General features: G+C 41.8%; 1 protein-coding gene and 1 long non-coding RNA gene across 4 annotated transcripts; one reads left to right on the plus strand and one right to left on the minus strand.

The window, feature by feature from the left end:
* Nucleotides 1–1,938: 1,938 nt before the first annotated feature.
* LOC120221599 lies at nt 1,939–9,954 on the minus strand. Its single transcript, XR_005525842.1, has 2 exons — nt 9,401–9,954; nt 1,939–2,746 (listed from the first exon to the last, which is right to left on the minus strand). It is a non-coding gene; the product is annotated as an uncharacterized LOC120221599 (long non-coding RNA).
* A 177-nt stretch (nt 9,955–10,131) lies between these two features.
* On the plus strand, nt 10,132–12,270 carry TXNDC2 (thioredoxin domain containing 2). 3 transcript variants are annotated; one of them, XM_039219094.1, is made up of 2 exons: nt 10,132–10,205; nt 10,711–12,270. In XM_039219094.1, exon 2 carries the CDS (start codon nt 10,827–10,829, stop codon nt 12,237–12,239), a length of 1,413 nt encoding a protein of 470 aa, XP_039075025.1. In that variant the 5' UTR covers nt 10,132–10,205; nt 10,711–10,826; the 3' UTR covers nt 12,240–12,270. The 3 variants fall into 3 exon arrangements, with proteins under 3 accessions (XP_039075025.1, XP_039075022.1, XP_039075023.1); XM_039219091.1 differs by lacking the exon at nt 10,132–10,205 and adding an exon at nt 10,250–10,428; XM_039219092.1 differs by lacking the exon at nt 10,132–10,205 and adding an exon at nt 10,250–10,416.
* The last annotated feature ends 8,056 nt before the right edge of the window (nt 12,271–20,326 follow it).

The raw sequence follows: 20,326 nt of genomic DNA on the forward strand, positions 1-20,326 counted from the left end.
AGGATCCCAACTCACCTCTAAAGCGTGTCCCATGTTTTGTTTTGTTTTGTTTTGTTTATTTTTGCTTCCATCTTAAAGTCCCCCGCACTATTTCCCACCTCTTGTCAACTTACCCATAAGCCTTCTTGAGGGTGGACCAGCTGCCATCCATTTTCTTTGCCCCCTTCAAGCTACTCTCTCCTTGAATTAATGAAATCCGTAAAAGAGAATCTTGATCTTCAATTCATTCACTTCTCACCTGAGATTATGCCTCATTCTGCACTTTCAAAGATTATGGAGGGATGATCTACCTCCTGGCCCCACTGTGGGCCTCTCTCTTCTCCCTCTCCGTGCACCCCTGTGGAAACTTGAGGCTGTTGACACCCCCTCCTGCAGTCCACTCCTTCTTTGGCCCAGCCTCCAAGATTCCCTTGCAGGTCCCTCCTGCAAACTCATGCTCCTGATTCCACTCAATATGTCCCCCTTTTTATGATTTCATCCAATTTTAGGATTTCAACTATTGAGTCCAGGTGTTTGACTTCTGAATCACGGCCTGGCTTGGCTTCTTTCTGGAGATTAGAACTTGATTCCCAGCTGCCTGGTGGGTGCACACATGGGTGTCCTGATGTCCCGTTGGGTCACCTGTCTGCTTCCTGCGCTGCAGTCTCTCGGTGGCTCAGGCTTCAAATGTGAGATTCTGTGTCAGCTTCTCCTAGGCATTTGTCAAACCATGGAAATCCTATTTCTGGGGTTTCTTGAACCTTTTAGTTCTCTTTCCCCTCTCCGAGTGTCGGCTTTTGATATATTCTCTCTCAGCTATTGCGATGGCTTCTTAACAGAGCTCTGAATTCTGTCTTTGGCCCTCAAGTCTATTGTTGTATATGCTGCCCGTGAATCTGCTAAGGTACAGATCAAATTCTGGCATTTCCTCAAATATTTCTGTGATGCCCTACTACAAATTCAATAAAATTCCAGCTCTGTGCCACGTGCTAGAATAACCCTCTCCTCTAGGCCCAGCCCCTGTCTCTGCACACCATGGGCTCGGGCCCTCTCCTGCCCACCCTCACCGCATGGCAGCATGGCCGCTCTTTCCTCCACCAAAAAATTTGCTCCTCTCCCCTGACAGTACACCACGTGGCTTCAAGGAGCTTTCTCACATCTCCCTGGGGGAGTAACAGCCCATCTTCTAATCTCCGTGGAGTTTGGAGTAGCAGATTAGCCTGTGAGTTAAAGTCAAACAGTGTTACCGGAGGTAGTACAATTTCTAATGTTTATTTTATTTTGAGAGAGATGGGGAGGGAGAGGCAGAGAGAGGGAGACAGAGGATCTGAAGCGGGCTCTGCGCTGATAGCCATGAACCGGACGTGGGGCTCGAACTCAACAAACCACGAGATCATGACCTGAGCCGAAGTCGGATGCTTAACCTACTAAGCCTCCCAGGCGTCCCGGAAGTAGTGCACTTTTTGCACTAAACATGGAGTCTTATATTAAATTATCACTTTAATTCTCCACACTCAGTGTTGTAACAGAGGACCAGAAACTTAATCAGGTATTACCTCAGAGAGTCAGGAAAGAAGAGAAACTCACAGGCAAGTTTTTCTTGAGTGTCTGGTGCATTGCACACCAGGCCCAAGACAGAGAGCCAAGGCAATCTCTCTTATCTTTAAGAAGCTTACACTTGGATTAGGCAGGATTTATGGATTTATGCCATGTGACATCATTTCATTAATGTGTGGTGCTGACAGGAAGGGATGGGTGGCCAGGATGGTGTGTGGGGGTGTGACATTTCATTCTTTCATTTCATTTATTTGCAGTGTTCTGATTTTGTTCCAGGTGTGGATGGTTTGGAAAAGTCTTATGGGGATAATTTCCTTGACCACTCTCCTGTTTCTCTACTCAGAGGCCAAGCTAGGGATGGTGGTGTGCCAGAGGCTAATAAAGATAATTTTAGCAAAAGCGTATTTTAAATTAACTGTTTTAATGTAAACCTTCATCGATCGTCTCTTATTATACATGTTGTAACCATTCATACCTTTATCCTTCCATTCATGAAGAGCCCGTGGAATACCACACTCACGGTGAGAATGAGCTTGAGCCCTTCCCAGGGCCATGAGCATCAAAGCCTCAAATTAATATGCTGAGAGATGTTCAATGGGAGCCATTGCTTTGCTCTGCTCTGTTCTGCTAAGGATGCCATTCCGTTAACTTGCTTGTGTGGCTTCCTTTAGAAGGTGGGTATTGTGAGATCCAAGGAACCATGTGCAGAGAGCAAAGCCCCTGTACCAGGTAGGAGTGATGAGCTGGGGTCACATGCATTTTTAAAGTCTCTGAACAGCCTATGGATATGAAAACACCATCAAACTGACAACTAACCTGAATCTTACCAGAGCATCCCCAGAGTTTTTTAGTAAATATTCACACAGGGGAGCTTTAAACATTATACCAGAAGTCTTTCCAACCATAAAAGTGTTGGGTGTTAAATATCAGAACAAAGACTGAGTAAAGTCAATAGTCCACTCTTCCTTGAACAAAACATAGATAGTTCTAGCATTGTGTCCAGAACTAATGAGGAATGAATGGGGTACTGATCTCAGAGAGCCAGGTACAAAGGCGCAAGATCCACACCTTAGATAAAATACTGATGGCTCATGACAAATCCTCTGTGTGACCAGTCATTTGGAGGTAGAAGAGAAGAGCATTCAATTGGCCTTCTAAAAAATAAAGTTCTTTCCCATTAAAGATGTCCATTCTTGACATTTTGGACCATCTAGAAAAATAGAAGGAATAGTAAGCAATTTACCAATCCACATACGCACTTAGAATATCTTAGGAGTTTTTCCAATGTTTGCCATTATGACACTGAGAAACCAGGTAAAAATAATTTTCTAATAGACTTTTAAATGGATTTATGTCTTTATTAATTTTACGTGAGCCCACAACAACTTCTTTCAGATTTGGGGGATGTTCTAAAGACAAGTAGGATGTGGAGGGTGAACCTAGTAAAATTCAAGAGACACTGAATCCAGCTGTATGTAATGACTTGCCCAACTGATTCCTTTCTGCTCTCTTTAGGGAAAAATACTTAAACAGCAGTCACACTGATGACAAAAAACTAGGATGGAAATATAAGACATAGATCACTTTACACTTAGAGCAACCGTACTGAAATGAAGGCTTTTATGAAGATAAAAATTCTTGTATATATATCTATATCTATCTATCTATCTATATATAGATATAGATCTATATATATATCTATACATACATATATATATCTATGTATGTATGTATATATATGTATGTATATATATTTTAATGTTTATTTATTTTTGAGAGAGAGAGCATGAGTGGGGGAGGAGCAGAGAGAGAGGAAGACAGAGGATCCAAAGTGGGCTTATTATTGATGGCAGTAAGCAGGATGTGGGGCTCGAACCCATGATCTGAGTCAAAGTCACATGCGCAACTGACTGAGCCACCTAGGTTCCCCAAGCATTTTTATATTTCAGCGCCAGGCATACAATAAACATGCTCTGCTGATCTGATTACAACATGATTCTTAATATAGAGTGACTCTCTGTGATGAACATGCCTCTATTGAAGTAATAGTCTCTATCAGTTAACAACTATATGATTAGAACCACGTAAAACTGTAGTTGAACCTTCTAGTTAAATCCCTTCACAGGTGCGTGTTCTCAAGTGGCTGACATGTCACTGGAACATGAGCCACCTGCATGAAGGATGTCATCCTCATTGCTCACCGTGGCCCTTATTGCCCGGCATCAGGACATGCAATAACTCCCAGCTGGCGTCTCCCTCTTTTATGTGAAATCTTACAAATACAGAACATTTCAAAGATTAATGCAACAAACCCATGTATGTTTTGGGTTTACCAAATTACCAGAATTTGGTATTACCAAATGCTAACATTTGGTTTCTAAGCATTTGTGATAGACAAGCACACGCATATTTAATTAAGCAAAATGAAACTGAATATAATAGACAAAGCTGAAGTCTGTTTTGCTCTTTTTCTCTAACCCATTTCTCCTCTCCCTTCACCTGCTCAAAGCAATTAGTATAGTGAGTGTTGTGTACATCCTTCAAAGCCAGGTTTTCTCTTTATTATATATATTTACATATATTACATATATTTATATATTTACATATATAAATACATATATGAATATATATGTATATCTGAATAAATGGTCTTACATTTTGGGAAAAAACCCTCATTTTATGGTGTCTGCTTTCCTCGCTACAACAAAAACCCTAAGGAGGTAGCCACAGGGTCTATCATCTCTTTATCCCTGGTGAATAACCTCATTTGTATCCTACGTAAATACTCAGCAAATGTTGTTGAACTGAATAATATCTGCCAGTGTATTATAAAACATTATGAAGTGGTATTAATTGGTGCTTTCACAATGGTGGGTGCATACGCACACACGCGCGCACGCACACACACACACACACACACACACACACGTCTATGCATGCACTTGGATCTTCAGAACAGTCCCAATAGCATTTCTCTGGCCATGGAGCTCTTTCTTCTATGGCGGGTTCCTGAATCTCTTCACTGTGCTCCCCCTTTCATGTGCCTATCCATCTTTTCCCTCCCCTGTCCCTGCTCTCGTCCTCTCTGGCCTTCTGAGCCCAGGCCCCTGACACCCTTGGGGCTCTGCCAACCTGGTGGTGGCTCCAGGAAGCAGTTGCAAGACTGCCTCCTACCACTGTTGCCACCAAAGCCACATGGCAATGACATCCAGCTGATTCTTTCTGAGCACCAACCCTTGTCCCTGACATTTTGGGCCCATTTTCTGCAGCTTTAGATGCTCGTAAAACAGTGGGTACCCCACAGAAGAGAGAAACCTCATCTCCTTACTCCCTTCTGTCGACTTCTCAGTTACAGCTGCTTTGTGTGGGGTCACCTTCCAGCTGAACAGGATGCCCAAGAGGGCTCTCTGTTCCTGCCTCACTTCTCCAGAATGCTGATTCTTTCTTGCAGAACAGTCATGAAGTCAGAGTAGATCACTGCTCTTCATTCCATCCGGGCAGGGTGCCCAGGGACCCTTGGTTATGTTTTCAGACTCTACAAACAAAACTTTCTTCTGCCCATACCTATCATCTCTTGTAAGAGCCGCTGCCAACGCCCTGCTCCATGCACAGCCTGTCAGCAGTCGCCTTTATTTTCAAATGACTACTTACTGCAAACACGTGCATTTCTCTCAGGTGGCTCAGGTGGCCCCGCAGGGGACAGGTAGAGCATGTGCACAGGGCAAGCAGAAGTGCCAGACTTATTTCCCCTGGAAAGAGCACTCAAAAGGAAGGAAGGAATGATCACTTGAGGTATGCTCTGTACTCTCCCCCAGTCCCCAGTGGGAGTGACCTCTAGTGCTCACAGTGACAGCTGGCATGATTCCCTCCCCAGTGCCCCACCTGGGATTGTCGGGATCTCCTCCCAAATAAATATCTGCACTCAAATTCTTGTCTTACATCTGCATCCCATAGTTTAGTTAAAATGCTTTATTATCTATTCAGTGGTCAAAAGAAACAAACCATTGACACAAAAAATCAGCATGGGGGATCTTAAATATATATTGCTAAGCAAAAGAAGTCAATCTGAGAAGGCCACATATATGATCCCGTTTATATGACATCCTAGAAAAGGCAAGGCTATAGAGACAAATCAGTGGCTGCCGTGAATTTGCAGGAGGGTGAGGGTTGACTAGGTGAAGCACAGGAGATTTTCTTTAGGGCAATGAAACTATTCTGTATGGTACTGTAGTGATGAATAATAATAACACCCATTTGTCAAACCTAGAGGACTCCACAGCACAGAGTGAACCATAATGTATGCAAATTTGAAAAAAACTCAGCCCAGAGGGTAGGGGATCCCAGAATGAAATGCAGAATGTGACAAAAGAAAATACCTATTACAAATGTATGGCATAATTTCACTGAAGGGGTAGGGAAAAAGAGAGGCTGACCTAAGTAACTTTGAAAATGAGTAGAAATGTTAAGCCTATAAAGACCAAAAGAACCACACATAAGCACTGTGTTCTAGGTAAGGAAGTTGTTTACCAAGAACGGACAGGTTAGCCATTCTGAAACCATTCTACATGTGTATGGGAATTGAATAAATAAGTAAATGAGTGGCAGACAGTGGGAACCAAGTCACTTTTGGAATAGAAGTTTACAGACATGCTCGGGGGAAAGGCTACAGTGAACCATGTGGTACTGAATTAAAGTCAAGGACTTCAATAGGAAGTCACAGTTAGCTTAATACAGATACTGATATAGAAGTAACTATTAATGTGTGTGTGAGCGCACAGGTTAGTTACATCTATATAAATGGTTCCCAGTTATGCTCACTGAGTCTGAAGGCAATGGCACCCAGTATCAACAAGCACACCCAGCTCAGATTTTGTTTTCTAAATACCATTCTCCAATAAAAGGAAGCAGGGCTCCATTAAAGAAGTGGATAATTCTAGGGATATGGCAGTGAATCTATAAAATGAGCCTGGAGGATTTTGTAGTGCCAGAGGGTAAGGACATGGTCAACAAACAAAACTACAAGTGTGTGTACATCAGAAGGACACAAGAGCCAACTGAAAGAGTTCTCAGTGGTCAAAGCTGGAATGATTTGAGCAACAAATAAATTTCATAGTACTGGATTATAACCCAAGGTATAAAATAAATGTCCATGAGTTGACACTAATGTAAATACATGATTGAATAAATAAATAAATAAATGGAGGATGGAAGAGACAAACCTGCCAAACGGAAAAATTCTGAATAATTTATGTAGATATCCCTCCCCCAAGGAGATGGGGCATAATCCACACCCCTTGAGTGTGAGCTTTACACAGAGTACACGAAGGGAAGAGAGAGTAATTTAATAGCAGAGGGACCTGACAATCACTGCTTTGGCTGGATGATCAAGGTCAACATCATCAGTGATAAGCGATGCTGATAACCCTTTGAAATTTTATCCCTTGACATATTTAATTAGTAATAAAGTGATTAAAATGCTAATTTACCTGTGTGGTCTTCCTCCCCAAAACACATGACCCTGGTCTGAGAAAAACATCATGTAAACCCCTAATTGAGGTACATTGTCCAAAATACGTGACCAGTACTCCCCCAAACTGTCCAGAGTCATCTTTATGTTGTTCCAAAAATACCATGAACAAAATTAAAAGACAAACTGAGAAAGACCATGACAATAACTGGCAACAAGTTAAGGAAATTAATGTATATGGAGATACCTCTCCCTCAGAGACCATTAAGCAAGGCTGTGATATGACAATTTGCAAAGGAAGAAATAGAAATTGACAATAAATATGTTCCAGAATTCAACTTAATAAAGAAATACAAATTAAGATACTAATGACACAATTTTATTTGTACTTTCATACCTTGCTGATAGTTACTGATTGGAACAGAAAAATCTTTAAAATGCCTACTGATTGATCCAGGGATTCCATTTCTAGAATTGTATTTTAAGAAAATAATTAAGAATATGTTAATCTATAAATGCTTATTATTATACTGCTTATACCAGCAAATAATAAAAACAACCTTTATATCCATCAATATGAAATTATTTAAACAAATTGAAATTCATCCATTCAAAAGGACATAAATCAATCATTAAAAATGATTATATAGGTAGGAGTGCCTGGGTGGCTCAGTCTGTTAAGCTTTCAACTCAGGTCATGATCTCATAGCTTGTGAGTTTGAGCCCCACATCGGGCTCTGTGCTGACAGCCTGGAGCCCAGAGACTGCTTTGGATTCTGTGTCTCCCTCTTTCTCTGCCCTTCTCCCATTCATGCTCTGACTCTCTCTCACACAAATAAATAAACATTAAAAATTTTTTTAAATAATAAAAATGATTATATAGGCCAGGGATTGGCTAACTATGCTCTTGGGCCACCTGCCTGTTTTTGTAAATAAAGTTTTATTAGAACACAGACATGCCCATTTTTTGGCTGCCATATTAGTTTGCTAGGGCTATCATACCACTGACTGGGTGGGTGGCTTAAACCACAGAAATGTATTGTCTCACTGTTCTGGAGGTTCAAATTCCAAAAGAGAGGACTCAAAATATATTCTTACGTAAAAAGGATTACAAGAGTATAAATCCAAGAATATACATCACAGTATTGATAGTGGTGATTCTTGAAGATTGGCACTTTGAGTAATTCTTATTTTTTTACTTGTGTGTTTCCTTATGTTTCTATTATGAATATATATATTTTTGTAATTATAAAACCAAAAAATTGTGCCAGTGTAGTGTATCAAAACCTAGACTGTCATATTGTCATTGTGAGCATGGGGTGGAAATGAATTTCCACGCAGTGTTTATTCCAATGTCTGGTGTGGCTCCTTGCACTGCAGAAGCTAGAAATCTGAAAACCACATTTTTTGGACTCCCCTAGGGTTCTGGACGCAAAACAGATTCTACCAGTATATGGTCCCACAAGTGAAAGAACCCATCATCTTGCAACTTTGTGTGCTCTCTGCCCTAGCTTTCTAGTTCAGCTCTAGCTCTGAGCTGAGAGGGAGTTGGAGCGGTGTGTGCCTCACCCTTGGATGGGAGCTGGAGCAGAAAGTTCTTGAAGTCAACCATTTTAGCAGCAACTTTCTGATTCCCTGCCTTCCTGATAGCATGAAGGTCACACCCCCCTGGCAGGCCAGGTCTGCAGCACTGTTCATTTTTCTAGGAATTAGTCCAGGACATCTAGCCCAAAGGCAGCCTTTCCAGCTATGTTATAATTAGATAAATCTTTCTATGCCTAAAATAGCTGATTTATTGTTTCCCTGACAGAACCACAACTGACATAAGGGTTCAAGAGCAATTTGGGGACCAGCTTGTGCTGAAGGAGAAAACACATTTTAAGGAAAAAGGATACATTTTACAACAAGTTGAATGAAAATTACTCAGAGGCACTGATATTTCACATTGTTTGGAATCCGTCTGAATTGCAGAATGAAGAGGAGAAATAATTCGAACAATTCTGCCAAACCTAAAACACAGCTTGGGTCCCCAAGTATAAATGTACCAGGGTCACCTATCTCACTTTTATGAAGATGTGCAAATATACTGTGGCTTTACATTTTTTCTACAGTGGATCTCCTTCTTCCACCAGCCTTATCTCAATGAGGATTTGAGGAGAGATGGTGAGGGGCAGAGATCAAATCTGCCTGCTTGTGGACTTTAGCTTGATGAACACTTTTTCAGTCATTCCAATTCCTCCCCTTTCTCCATAATATCTGGATGCACAGGACCATGGGGCCTGGTTGTGGCCCAGCCCTCTGCCTCTGATTTTGCATGTGAAGTGGTTAGTCTGGCCTGGTCCCTAGACCGAGGACTGCTGAGGGGCCCATCTAGGGGTTGGGGCACCATGCTCTCACATACTGGTCAAGACTACGACTCCAGTCCTTGCCTTTGGTCACAAATCCCCCTTCATAGTGGCTTCTTGCTTCTTCTCTGAGGACCCTATAGTTCTGCTGGCTTTGCGGGACACTCACAGCCCCAGCCCTGGCTGGGTTGGGTTTCCAGATGAGTCCATGTGAATGTGGGTGTTTCCTGGCCTCCCCAATGGAGCCCAGGCGAATACTCCTCTGCTGTCGGCTTTGCTCTGAACACATCTATGTACTTGTTCTCTTGGCTCCCCATCTTTTGGGATAGAGGTGTGATGTTCTCAATTATTCTTCTCAGGCCATTTTTCTCAGTCATAATCTCCTCCCTTCCAGATAGCTCAAATTGGACATCTGACGGTCAGGCAGGATTTTGCAGAGGAGGGTATCATGATTAGGAGGAGACACTTAGATGGTTAGAACGTGTGAGTCAGAAAAGGAAAGCTGGAGCTGGAGAGTCCTAGAGGGAGGTTGTAGGAAAGTTGGTTTCAAGTTACCATCCTGGGCAGGGCATTTGGCAAAAAGTACCGTTCAGCATAGTATTCAGAGAGCAGGCTTGGAACCTGCCCATCTACTAGCTTTGTGACCTTGAGCAAGTTACATAACTTTTACAGGGCTCAATTTTCTTGTTTGTTAAGTGAGGATCATAATGGTACTTACCTCAGTGGTTTGTTGTGTTATAGGAAATAATGCCCATGAATGCATATCAGGCACTGGGCACAGCCTAACACAGCGTGGCCACTGTAACCAAGGTTGTCATGAATACTACTGCTGTGAGTACAGAGAGGAAAAGACAGCTGTAAGTACCACCTGAATGTAAGTCATTACTCCTATTATGATGTTAGGTTGGAAAGGCTGGAGAAAGTTGAAGGGTACAGCCTCATGTCCACTCTGAGGCACATAGGGAGTCTGAGTGTATATGGACAAGGAACAGGAAGTGGAAAGTGATAGAGATGGAGACCCAAAAGAACTGAACATGAGTCCAGAGAAACAAGAAGAAGCTGATCAAGGTGACGCTAATGGTAAGGCGAGGGAGGGTCACCTTAGGGACCTATGTGCTTAGGGAGCAGACAGCAGTATTGAAGCAGAGAAAAGTTGTAGTTAAAAAAAAAAAAAAACTCTACATAAAGATACAGGTAATCACATGCTGCCTGGCCTTCTGTTGAAAGTGATTTTTCATGGTGATGCATCATTCATAAAACATTTGTGGGTTCTAAGCATGGCATTGGTCTTCTCTGGAGTAAATGATAAGAATTTTTGTTGTTTCTTCTTTCCCATTTTTACTTATTTACTTTTTTGTTCAGAAATTCCATTATTACAGGGTCTATCCAGCCGCGTGACTCCCCTGGTCCCAGAATTCTTGGACCCAGCACACATCCAGGAGAAGGTCTTGGCCCCTGAGGCCAACAACACTCAACACATGCCTGCAAAGGAGTCCAAAAGTCCACAGCCCAAGGACATATTCCCACCGGCACAGGGTGGTAACATTGTCAATTCCTCAGCAAAGACCATGCAACCCACGCAGGCTGACACCCCCAGTTTTTCAGCAAAAATCTTCCCTCCCAAGCAGAGCAGTACCCCCAGTTCTTTAGCAAAAACGATCCTGCCCAAGCAGGCTGATACTCCCAATTCTCCAGAAAAAATGATCCCACCCAAGCAAGGTGACATCTCCAATCCCTTAGCAAAACCCATTTCACCCAAACAGGCTAACACCTCCAGTTTTTCAGCAAAACCTGTCTCGCCCAAGCAGGCTGGCACCCCCAGGTTTCCAGCAAAACTCCTTCCTCCCAAACAGGGCAGTATCCCCAGTTCTTTAGCAAAAACAATCCTGTCCAAGCAGACTGATACCCCCAATTCTCCAGAAAAAATGGTCCCACTCATGCAGGACAATACCCTTAATTCCCCAACCCAAATCACCCCACCCAAACAGGCTGAGACCCTCAATTCCCCCACAACAACCATCCCAGCCAAGCAGACTGATGCCCCAAAATTTTCAGGAAAAATCATTCTACCCAAGGAGAGTGATACCCCAAATCCCTCAGAAGAAATGATCCCACCTATGCATGCTGATAGCCCCAATTCTTCAGAAAAAAATATTTCACTCAAGCACAGTGACACCCCAACTTCCTCAGAAGAAACCACCCCACTGCAGGAGGAGAGAATGACAGCTTACTCGGAAAAAAACATCCCTCCCAAGCAGGGTAACACCCCCATGTCCCTGGCAAAATTCATTCTACCCAAACAGGCCAACACCTCTAAGTTCTCAGCAAAACCTCTCCTGTCTAAACAGATCAACAGCCCCGAGCTCTTAGTGAAATCCATCCAGTCCAAACATATCCCCATCCCCAAGTCCTCAGAAGAAAACATTCCACCCAGAGAGGGTGACACCACATACTCAGAAGACACCATCCAGCCCAAGGAAGGTGACATCCCCAAGTCCTCAAAAGAAGCCATCCTGCCCACAGAAGGAGACATCCCGAAGGCTTCGGTGTCAATGGAGCTTCTGGAGGCGGACTTCGTGAAAGTGATCCTGAGCAAGGAGGACTTCGAGCTGGCGCTCAAGGAGGCTGGAGAGAGGCTGGTGGCTGTGGACTTCTCGGCTACATGGTGTGGGCCTTGCAGGACCATCAAGCCCCTTTTCCATTCCCTGTCTGTCAAGTACGAGGACGTGGTGTTCCTGGAAGTGGATGCAGATGAGTGTGATGAGCTGGTGAAGGACCTTGAGATCATTTGCCTCCCAACCTTTCAGTTTTATAAAAAAGAAGAAAAGGTGGGCGAATTTTGTGGCGCCATTACAGAAAAACTTGAAGCGATCATTGCAGAATTAAAGTAATTGTGGATTCTGAAAGTGTTGTACACAGTCAGCTGGTGATAGTTTGTGATTTTTTTGATTTACCAAAAAAGATGAGGTGTAACAAAAGTGTATGTCTGAATGACCCCCTGCTCATAAATTATTAACTCCACCTTTTCGAAAAGTAGTAAAGCACTAAAGCATATTGTGACCATGTTTTCATTGGTCACAATGAAAGACAACAAGGAAGTGTGATATTAAAATTTCCTTTGGTGGAGATTGGGAGCCCACCTGTGTCATAGTTCTTGATTGTGATTTTTTTGGGGAACTCACTCTTGCAAATTCAGTTCATTTGGTGAACTGCTAGTGGCAGCAGTGGAGATTCAGACAATTCTTTTGTAGAAGTACATAATTTAAAGATGAGTGGAGACTTCTTTTCTCATGCTCACATATCGTTTGGAGTTTCTGATAGGATACTTGGGGAGACAAAGAATTTGAAAGATTCACATATCATACCTAACCTCCTGCAGGTGTGGGGAGTGCTATGGAGGTCTCTGGAAATCCCATGGCCTCACCAACCCTATGTGGGATTTGTTGCTGGCAGAGCCAAGCCTAAAGCCAGGTTCCCGGATCTCAAGTGCAGGCCATTTCCTACTAATCATGCCCACAAAAACCAAGATAGAGCTCAAAGCTTCTGGTTTCTCAGACCAAGAGCTTTATTATTCAGGTCAAAGTCAGGGTGATCCTCAGTGGCATTATGACATCAGCTCCCTGTTGGCAGATTTCTTACTTTGTCTCCTGGTAACTGGGTTTCTAAAAGCTGCTCCCAGATGTATCAGAGCCCAAAGGCCCAAGTCTGGGTCATGGATGGTGATTTGGTCCAGAGTTTTTGTGTTAAAAAAAAAAAAATGTGTATGTGATATACACACACATAACAGCAAATATTTAATGTATACAATTTTGATGAGTTTGAACATATGCATACACTTATGATATTACCACAATCAAGGTAATAAACATACCTATCACCTCCAGAAGTTTCCTTGTGTGTCTTCTTTTTTGTTGTTGTGGTGGTGGTGGTGGTGTTGGTAAGAGCACAGAACATGAGATCTAACCTCGTAACAAATTTTTAAATGCACAGTACTGTGTTGTTAACTGTGGGCATGATGTTGTACAACAAATCTCTAGAATTTACCAATTGTGTATAATCAAAACTTCTACCCACTGAGCAACAACTCCTCATTTTTCCCCTTGTTCCTCATTAGCCACCACCCTGTCCTGTCTTCTGCTGTTCCTGAGTGTTTTAAAGAATTTGAACTAGTTGTCAACATTTCAAAAACCAGAATTCCCTTTAAGATCTTGAATTCTAGCTTTTCTTGAAAAAGTGTAATATCTGGCAATCTGGGCTTGCATTACCGCAAGAAACCAACCTAATCTTGGAGGCTGAGTGACATTACCTCCCCTAGGTGGGGGCATGCATTGTCCAATCCTCTGGCGAGGAACTTGGCTGGCTTCCTTTATGCAGTTGCGTGGCAATCCCTATCTTAAGTTAACTGGAGGAGGGGGCTGCCCAGCCACTCCCATCCTGTGCCCACCGACTCTCCTTAGTCTCTCAATTTCGTAGACCTCATCTGAGCCATGAAAAACAACCTCCTAACAACAGAAACAAAATGCCATCCATACCTGGCTTTTTTTCCCCAAAAACATTTGGAATGACCTACGAAAAGCTTTAATGATAAAGCTAACAAATTAGTAAGGAAATTAAAACCAGGAAGATGAGTAAGATGTCATCTGTAGGCTCCCTCTGTTTGAGTGGGAAATTTTGTTCTGCGCTTCTTAGTAGCATGGAGGGGTGAGGAAAGGGAAGTTCAGTAATGCCCAGATGTCATCACCCCGAAAGAGAAAACACTGGAACTCAAAAAAGGAGTAAAAGATTTCCCATAATGAAATTCTCGAGTGAAAATTTTCATCTGGGAACCTCTGGATGACGTTCTTGACAATATTTTGTAGGATAAATTCAGAAGCAATTCTCATATAGTTATTTCTGGTACTAATCTCTCCTAAAAGCCAAAGCTATGATCATAAACCACTTTCCAATGAAAGGATTTGGGATTCAGGGTGTACAAGCATGGGGCTTTTGATTTTCATATAAATGGACTTCTGCTAATGATCCATGTATCTGTTTTTTTCCTCTGGTAGAGAGACCTTCCCCTGACTTTTTTCTCTCAGATATGTTCCTGTGTTCCATATATAACTTATCTGCTTAGACATTTATGAATTAACCCAAAACCTCTGCTACCAGAGGCCCACAGCACTTTAGTCTATGTAGTTTGGAGGACCAAGGACCCCAAAATCTAACATTAGTGAGTTATTCTAACAGCTATTTCTGGAATAGCTGAAGTTTTTTTTTTTTTTAATCATAGGACTTTCTTTTTAAAAAATCTTTTTTTGGGGGCGCCTGGGTGGCTTAGTCAGTTAAGCGTCCAACTTTCGCTTAGGTCATGATCTCGCGGTTCGTGGGTTCGGGCCCCGCGTTGGGCTCTGTGCTGACTGCCAGCTCAGAGCCTGGAGACTGTTTCAGTCTGTGACTCCCTCTCTCTCTGACCCTCCCCTGCTCACGCTGTCTCTCTCTCTCTCTCTCTCTCACTCCTAGAAATTAAAAAAAAAAATCTTTTTTTAAAAAAACTTTTCTTTATTTAAGTAGTCTTTATACCCAACATAGGGCTCAAATTCATGACCCCATCAAGATCAAGAGTCACATGCTCTACCCACCGAGCCACCCAGGCACCCCTATCCTACTTCTTTCTATATACTTAGGTTACTAAGTGATGGCATGGACAATGACCTAAAGAAAACCCTGGAAAACAATCATGGTAGATTTTTCAGGTGGTTTTATACTATTCCTGATATAAATCAACGAGGAAGGCAAAGCACAACTCTGCACGGCCAAAACAATAGGGAGCAAGCTGAGGCTCTCAGACGATCTAATCTGATCCAGGGACAAAATCTAAACTACCAGGGAATCGATTCATGTCCTTCAAACTACCCACCCTCAGCACCATTTCTCTGGATTGTTTGGACAATAGTTAAACAGTAGCCAGGTCAAAGTTTTGTTCTCTGCCACAAAGCTTGAGTATGGACATTCTGTTTTGCTAATTAAGAGTCATGCACTTTTAAAAAATGAGCCAAGCGATTGTTAACACCTCTACTATTGAGCAGGCAGGAGAAATAAGAAGCATTACTAGTGAGAAAAAAGATTCCAGATAATCATATTGGCTGCAAATGATGATAATCTAACTAGAGTCCTAAGAAGACTCAGTGGAAAACCTGTTTGGTTTGATAAGAAAACTCAACAAAGTGGCAGTATGCAGAGTAATCTCCAAAAACAAAAAACAAAACAAAAACAAAAAACAAAAAAACCCACAATAGCTTCCTTTCAATTCAATGATAAGCAATTGGGTATCGTTATGAAAAAAGGTCTCATTTACAGCAGTGACAGAAAATAAAATATCTGGCAACAGTGCTAACAAGAACAGTAAGGATTATTAAGATTAACTGTAGGGGCACATGGGTGGCTCAGTCAGTTAAGTGTCCGACTTTGGCTCAGGTCATTATCTCACAGTTTGTGGGTTCAAGCCCCCCATTGGGGTTCTGTGCTGACAGCTCAGAAGCCTGGAGCCTGCTTTGGATTCTGTGTCTCCCTCTATCTCTGCCCCTCCCCCACTCGTGGTCTGTCTGTCTGTCGCTCTCAAAAATAAACATAAAAAAAAAAAAAAGACTAAACCCTTTGAGAGGTACACAACAATTAGGTCTGAATTGAGACACCATCCATTTTCCACGTAGAAGAGAAAGAGTGAAAAATGTTGACTCTAGGGTCACTGTTAAGTGTCTGGCTTCAGCTGAGGTCATGATCTTGTGGCTCACAAGTTCAAGCCCTAAGTTGGGCTCTGTGAAGACAGCTAAGAGCCTGGAGCCTCCTTCAGATTCTGAGTCTCCCTCTCTCTGCCCCTCCCCCACTCACATTCTGTCTCTCTCTCTCTCTCTCTCTCTCTCTCTGAAAAACAAATAAACATTAAAAAAAGAGAAATATGTTGAGTCTTCCACTTAATTAGTAGACTTAATGTAATCCCAACCAATACCTCTATGAGATCACTGGAACAACTGAAAAAATACTTAAAAATTCAAGAATAGGTAGGGAAAAATCTTAAGAAGTAATGAAGAGAGATTTGCCCTATCAGTATAATAAATAATTAGTATAGTAATTGGTGCACCTGGATGACCCTGTCGGTTAAGCGTCCAACTTGGGCTCAGGTCATGATCTCACAGTTTGTGAGTTTGAGCCCTGCGTCAGGCTCTGTGCGGACAGCCAGCTCAGAGCCTGAATCTTGCTTCGGATTCTGTGTCTCCCTCTTTCTGTCCCTCCCCTACTCACGCTGTCTCTCTCCCTCTCTCAAAAATGAATAAAACATTAAAAATATTTGTTTAAATTAGCATAGTAATTTATGCTAAGGATACCAATAGAAGTGTTAACAAAGTGTTAACAAAGAAAGAAAATAGAGTAACGAAATATAATACTAACCAAAAATCAGACTTCGATTTGTAATGTATTAACAAAGAAATGTTTCAATTTGATGGAATATGAGTGGATAATTTTTTTTAATTGTTAAACATTCAGATATCTAGGCCTCTATGGTTAGAAAAATCAGTTTCAGTAGTTGTGGGTGGGGGTCCAGGAATCTTTCCCCATAGTCCAAGTTAAGTGGCCCCACAAGCTTCCATCCTGTGCCTACTGTAGTCCCCAAACATGCTTCCTCCCAACAGTTGCTCTTCTGCACAGCATTACCTTTATCTAATGCCCAGTCATCTTCCCAGAGGCCCATAGCCCTGGCTCACAAGGGTTGTCTTATCCCCAAATTGGTCACCTTCCCACAGCATTTCCTTCCTAAATCTCAGTTACTCAGTTTGGAAAACCACTGCCAGAGAGAGAGGACTGCCCGGCCTATGTGGGGGGAGGGGGGGTCTTTGCTGTCCAATTTCCATACAAGAGACTACAGCTTGGGCAGTTTCAGTCTCCTTTGAGGTCTCCCCACTAGCAGAAATCCTCATTAGCATGCCCCTTATTTTTCTGATAATACAGAACATTACTGTTTGAACAAACACTCTTACTCTGTAACATATTCACGTCATGGGATCACATTTGGTGCCACGGCAACTAAACAGGGAGCTACCCTAAAAATGCAGTTAGAATCACCCTTATCTCAACTTATAAATTCCTATGAAAAACTCAACCCAATGAGAAAAGGCGCATCAAAATCACATATTAAATTCCTTTTAAACATACCTTATCCCTTCATTTTGATCCAATCTGATTTCCTTAAGAACTAAATACTACTCTGTGACCTAAGTAATAACTCAGTGACTTACTCAAATGACAAATCGTAACATGTAAGTTTCACCTAAGATGTCATACGGAATATGAATCAAAAGAGAATACAAAACACTTATGAAGCAGATGCTCAGAAAGATGTAAAGAAGACAGTGTTGGGGTCTATTTTTCTAAGTGACGCTTTTGAACTTTATTTTTCTCTAAGTGTGAGCAATTTGATTTCACAGTGGAGGGTCTACATAAAATACTTCTTGGGTGCTCCATACTTGGGTACCTTTTTGAGGCAGCAATGGTTACTTCAAATAAATCATATTCAATAAATATTTAAAACTGATTGTATATTGTTGCCTAGAGAATTCTATTGTGATTTTTGGCAGATTTTGAAGTTTCCCAGCTCTTTTAAGGGAACCATGGAATGGCACAGTCAATGAGATAAAAGTTAACTGAAAAAATAAAATAAACTGAAAGGTACAGGAGAAGTTAGCCTTCAAATTTTCAAAGAACAGAGGCACTTTAGTCAGGAAATCCTTTAACACTCGCAGTGAAAATAGTCACCCAGCAATACAACAATTGTTGGGATCAAGGTAGCAGGGAGCCAGAGAAAGCCCAACACTGTAGCTTCAGGGTTTAGGGATATAAGGATTTTCAGATTCCAGGGTGGAAAAAAGATGATTTCTTTGAAAATGAAAAGGCTGATATTAGAAAATGATAAACACGAGGAAGTTAAGTTTGGTAAAACTTGGTAAAACGTGAATTGTGAGCACTGGAAGAAACCATGATCATTTTATCACATATCAGTTAGAAGTGTCTTACTTTTATACATACAAGTTGAGAGTCATCTTCTCTTAGGTGAAGATGGTGATTTCAAGTAAGAGGGGATCTGGCTTGGGGAAGAATGGAGAAGGGCACAGAGTGGTTCCGCAGGTCTTCATTGCTTTTTTCCCTAAATGCCCCTGATGGGTCTCTGGCCTCTGGAAAGCCACTTCACTAGCAGGGCTTGAGGAAGATGGAAAGTAAGACTGCTTCCCTCTCCTGTGCCCCAGGAAGGCCGCAATGCCTTGGTACCTGAAAGGCAAAGCTAAATGCAAGCATAATGACTCAGAGATCAATATTTTTCACCGACATTAGGAAGATACAGAAGGAAGCCACCAGTTAGCTAATGATTCTTAGTTTAGAAATGGCAGATAAGGTTAGCTGCCACCCAGAGAAGGCTTTAAAGAAGATTTCCCTTAAATCAGGCCAGTTAACAATGACTGGGCTATGGTATGTTGTCATGCTCTCAGAAACAGTGAAATAACTGGAATTGAACAGCATAGTACAACAATTCAACATTAATGGATTTCTTAATCTCTCTATTTTTGTTTCCCTAATAAACGTGATCTCTTTGTGTGAGTCCCAAACTACTCCTATGATAAAGATGCTTACTTTCAAGTAATCTCTGTTTTGGCATCTGAGGTGTTTAAAAAAGTATTTATAAATCCAAATTATAATTCTACTCCATTTCAGATTGCAAAATATACATATACGTCCATAGAAAAATGCTAAAATAAAGCTGGTAGTTGTATAGGTTGGATACCAGCTGCCATTATTCATCCTCCTTATGTCCCATCTGTGTACTGATGTTTTTCGTATGTGTTTTTAAAAAAACCAAGATTTATTATGTGAGGTTCAGACACAATGCATGTTTATCACTGGTATTCATGTTGAAGGCAGAAAGATAGGTGTGCACATCAGTAATGAGTTCTATTCACAGCCAATGGATAAACCGTTCTGAATGCAGGGAATATTCAGAGCCCAAAGGCTGTCCTCTGGGAAGCCTACTGAGACGTGCTCATGAAATGGACAACTCCTGTGTTTATAATTAAGATTAATAAGCTGATTTTTAATTCTTAGGATTCTTCTAGTCTTTATTGACTTGCTTAAATACGTGCTCTTGATAACTCTAGTTTATCCTCTTAGATGGAAATTCAATGCCTTTTCAATAATTCAAGTGAAATATGTCCAAATATCTCTTCTCTAGGAGGATTAGGACTTGAGCGGACCCTCAAGGGAATAGGGAGTTCCTGAAGGTCAAGGGCTCTGAGTAGAGGCCTCTCTTGTCTCAGGCAGCAGAGATACCTACACAGTTGAAAATGAAGTACTAGCAATAAGACCCAAGAAACCAGGAGGGGACTATAGAAGTTGCCCAAACCATAGGGATGGTCAGTGGGTATAAAAGTCAGAATCTGGTTACTGGGCATCGAGACAAGATTGGCTCAGGTGAGATGACATGTGGAGGGGGTGTCAAGTGGAGGGGGCCATCACCTGGGATAACCACTTGTGAATGGGGCAGAGGTGTGGTGCAGAGTTGGGTCACCTTGACCTCAAGAGACATGGTCAGAATGGACAAGATCTTAGCATTTGAGTGCTGCCCTAGCACTTCACTTACTATGTCTTTTCTAAGTAGATCATTGGGCTCCACCAGAAATTTAAAATCATATTGCTTAAGAAGCTTTTAGAAACTGTAACCAGATGTTTACCAATCTCAGTGTAAATTAGCTAATAGGATGAGTGTCCAAAAAGTCTATTTGAAATACAAGATGCTTAATCCCATAATGGAGTTTGTTATCTCCTTGATAAAAGACAAAACAAAGTTTGTTAATGTATGGAAAATTTTTTTTTGACAATTTTGGGTCTTTGACTGGTGGGGTAAGAACTATCATAGTGGGTAAGGCTAGGAATGAACCTATAAGACTTCTCTCAT

The sequence above is a fragment of the Hyaena hyaena genome, unplaced genomic scaffold, assembly GCF_003009895.1.
Source record: "Hyaena hyaena isolate Hyena2069 unplaced genomic scaffold, ASM300989v1 scaffold_786, whole genome shotgun sequence".
Classification (NCBI taxonomy): Eukaryota; Metazoa; Chordata; class Mammalia; order Carnivora; family Hyaenidae; genus Hyaena; species Hyaena hyaena.

Coding starts and splice junctions, on each gene's coding strand:
- TXNDC2 (XM_039219091.1), top strand. CDS start 10,326: ATGGACAAGGAACAGGAAGTGGAAAGTGATAGAGATGGAGACCCAAAA. Junction 10,429..10,710: donor TGATCAAGGTGACGCTAATG/GTAAGGCGAGGG, acceptor TTTTTTGTTCAG/AAATTCCATTATTACAGGGT.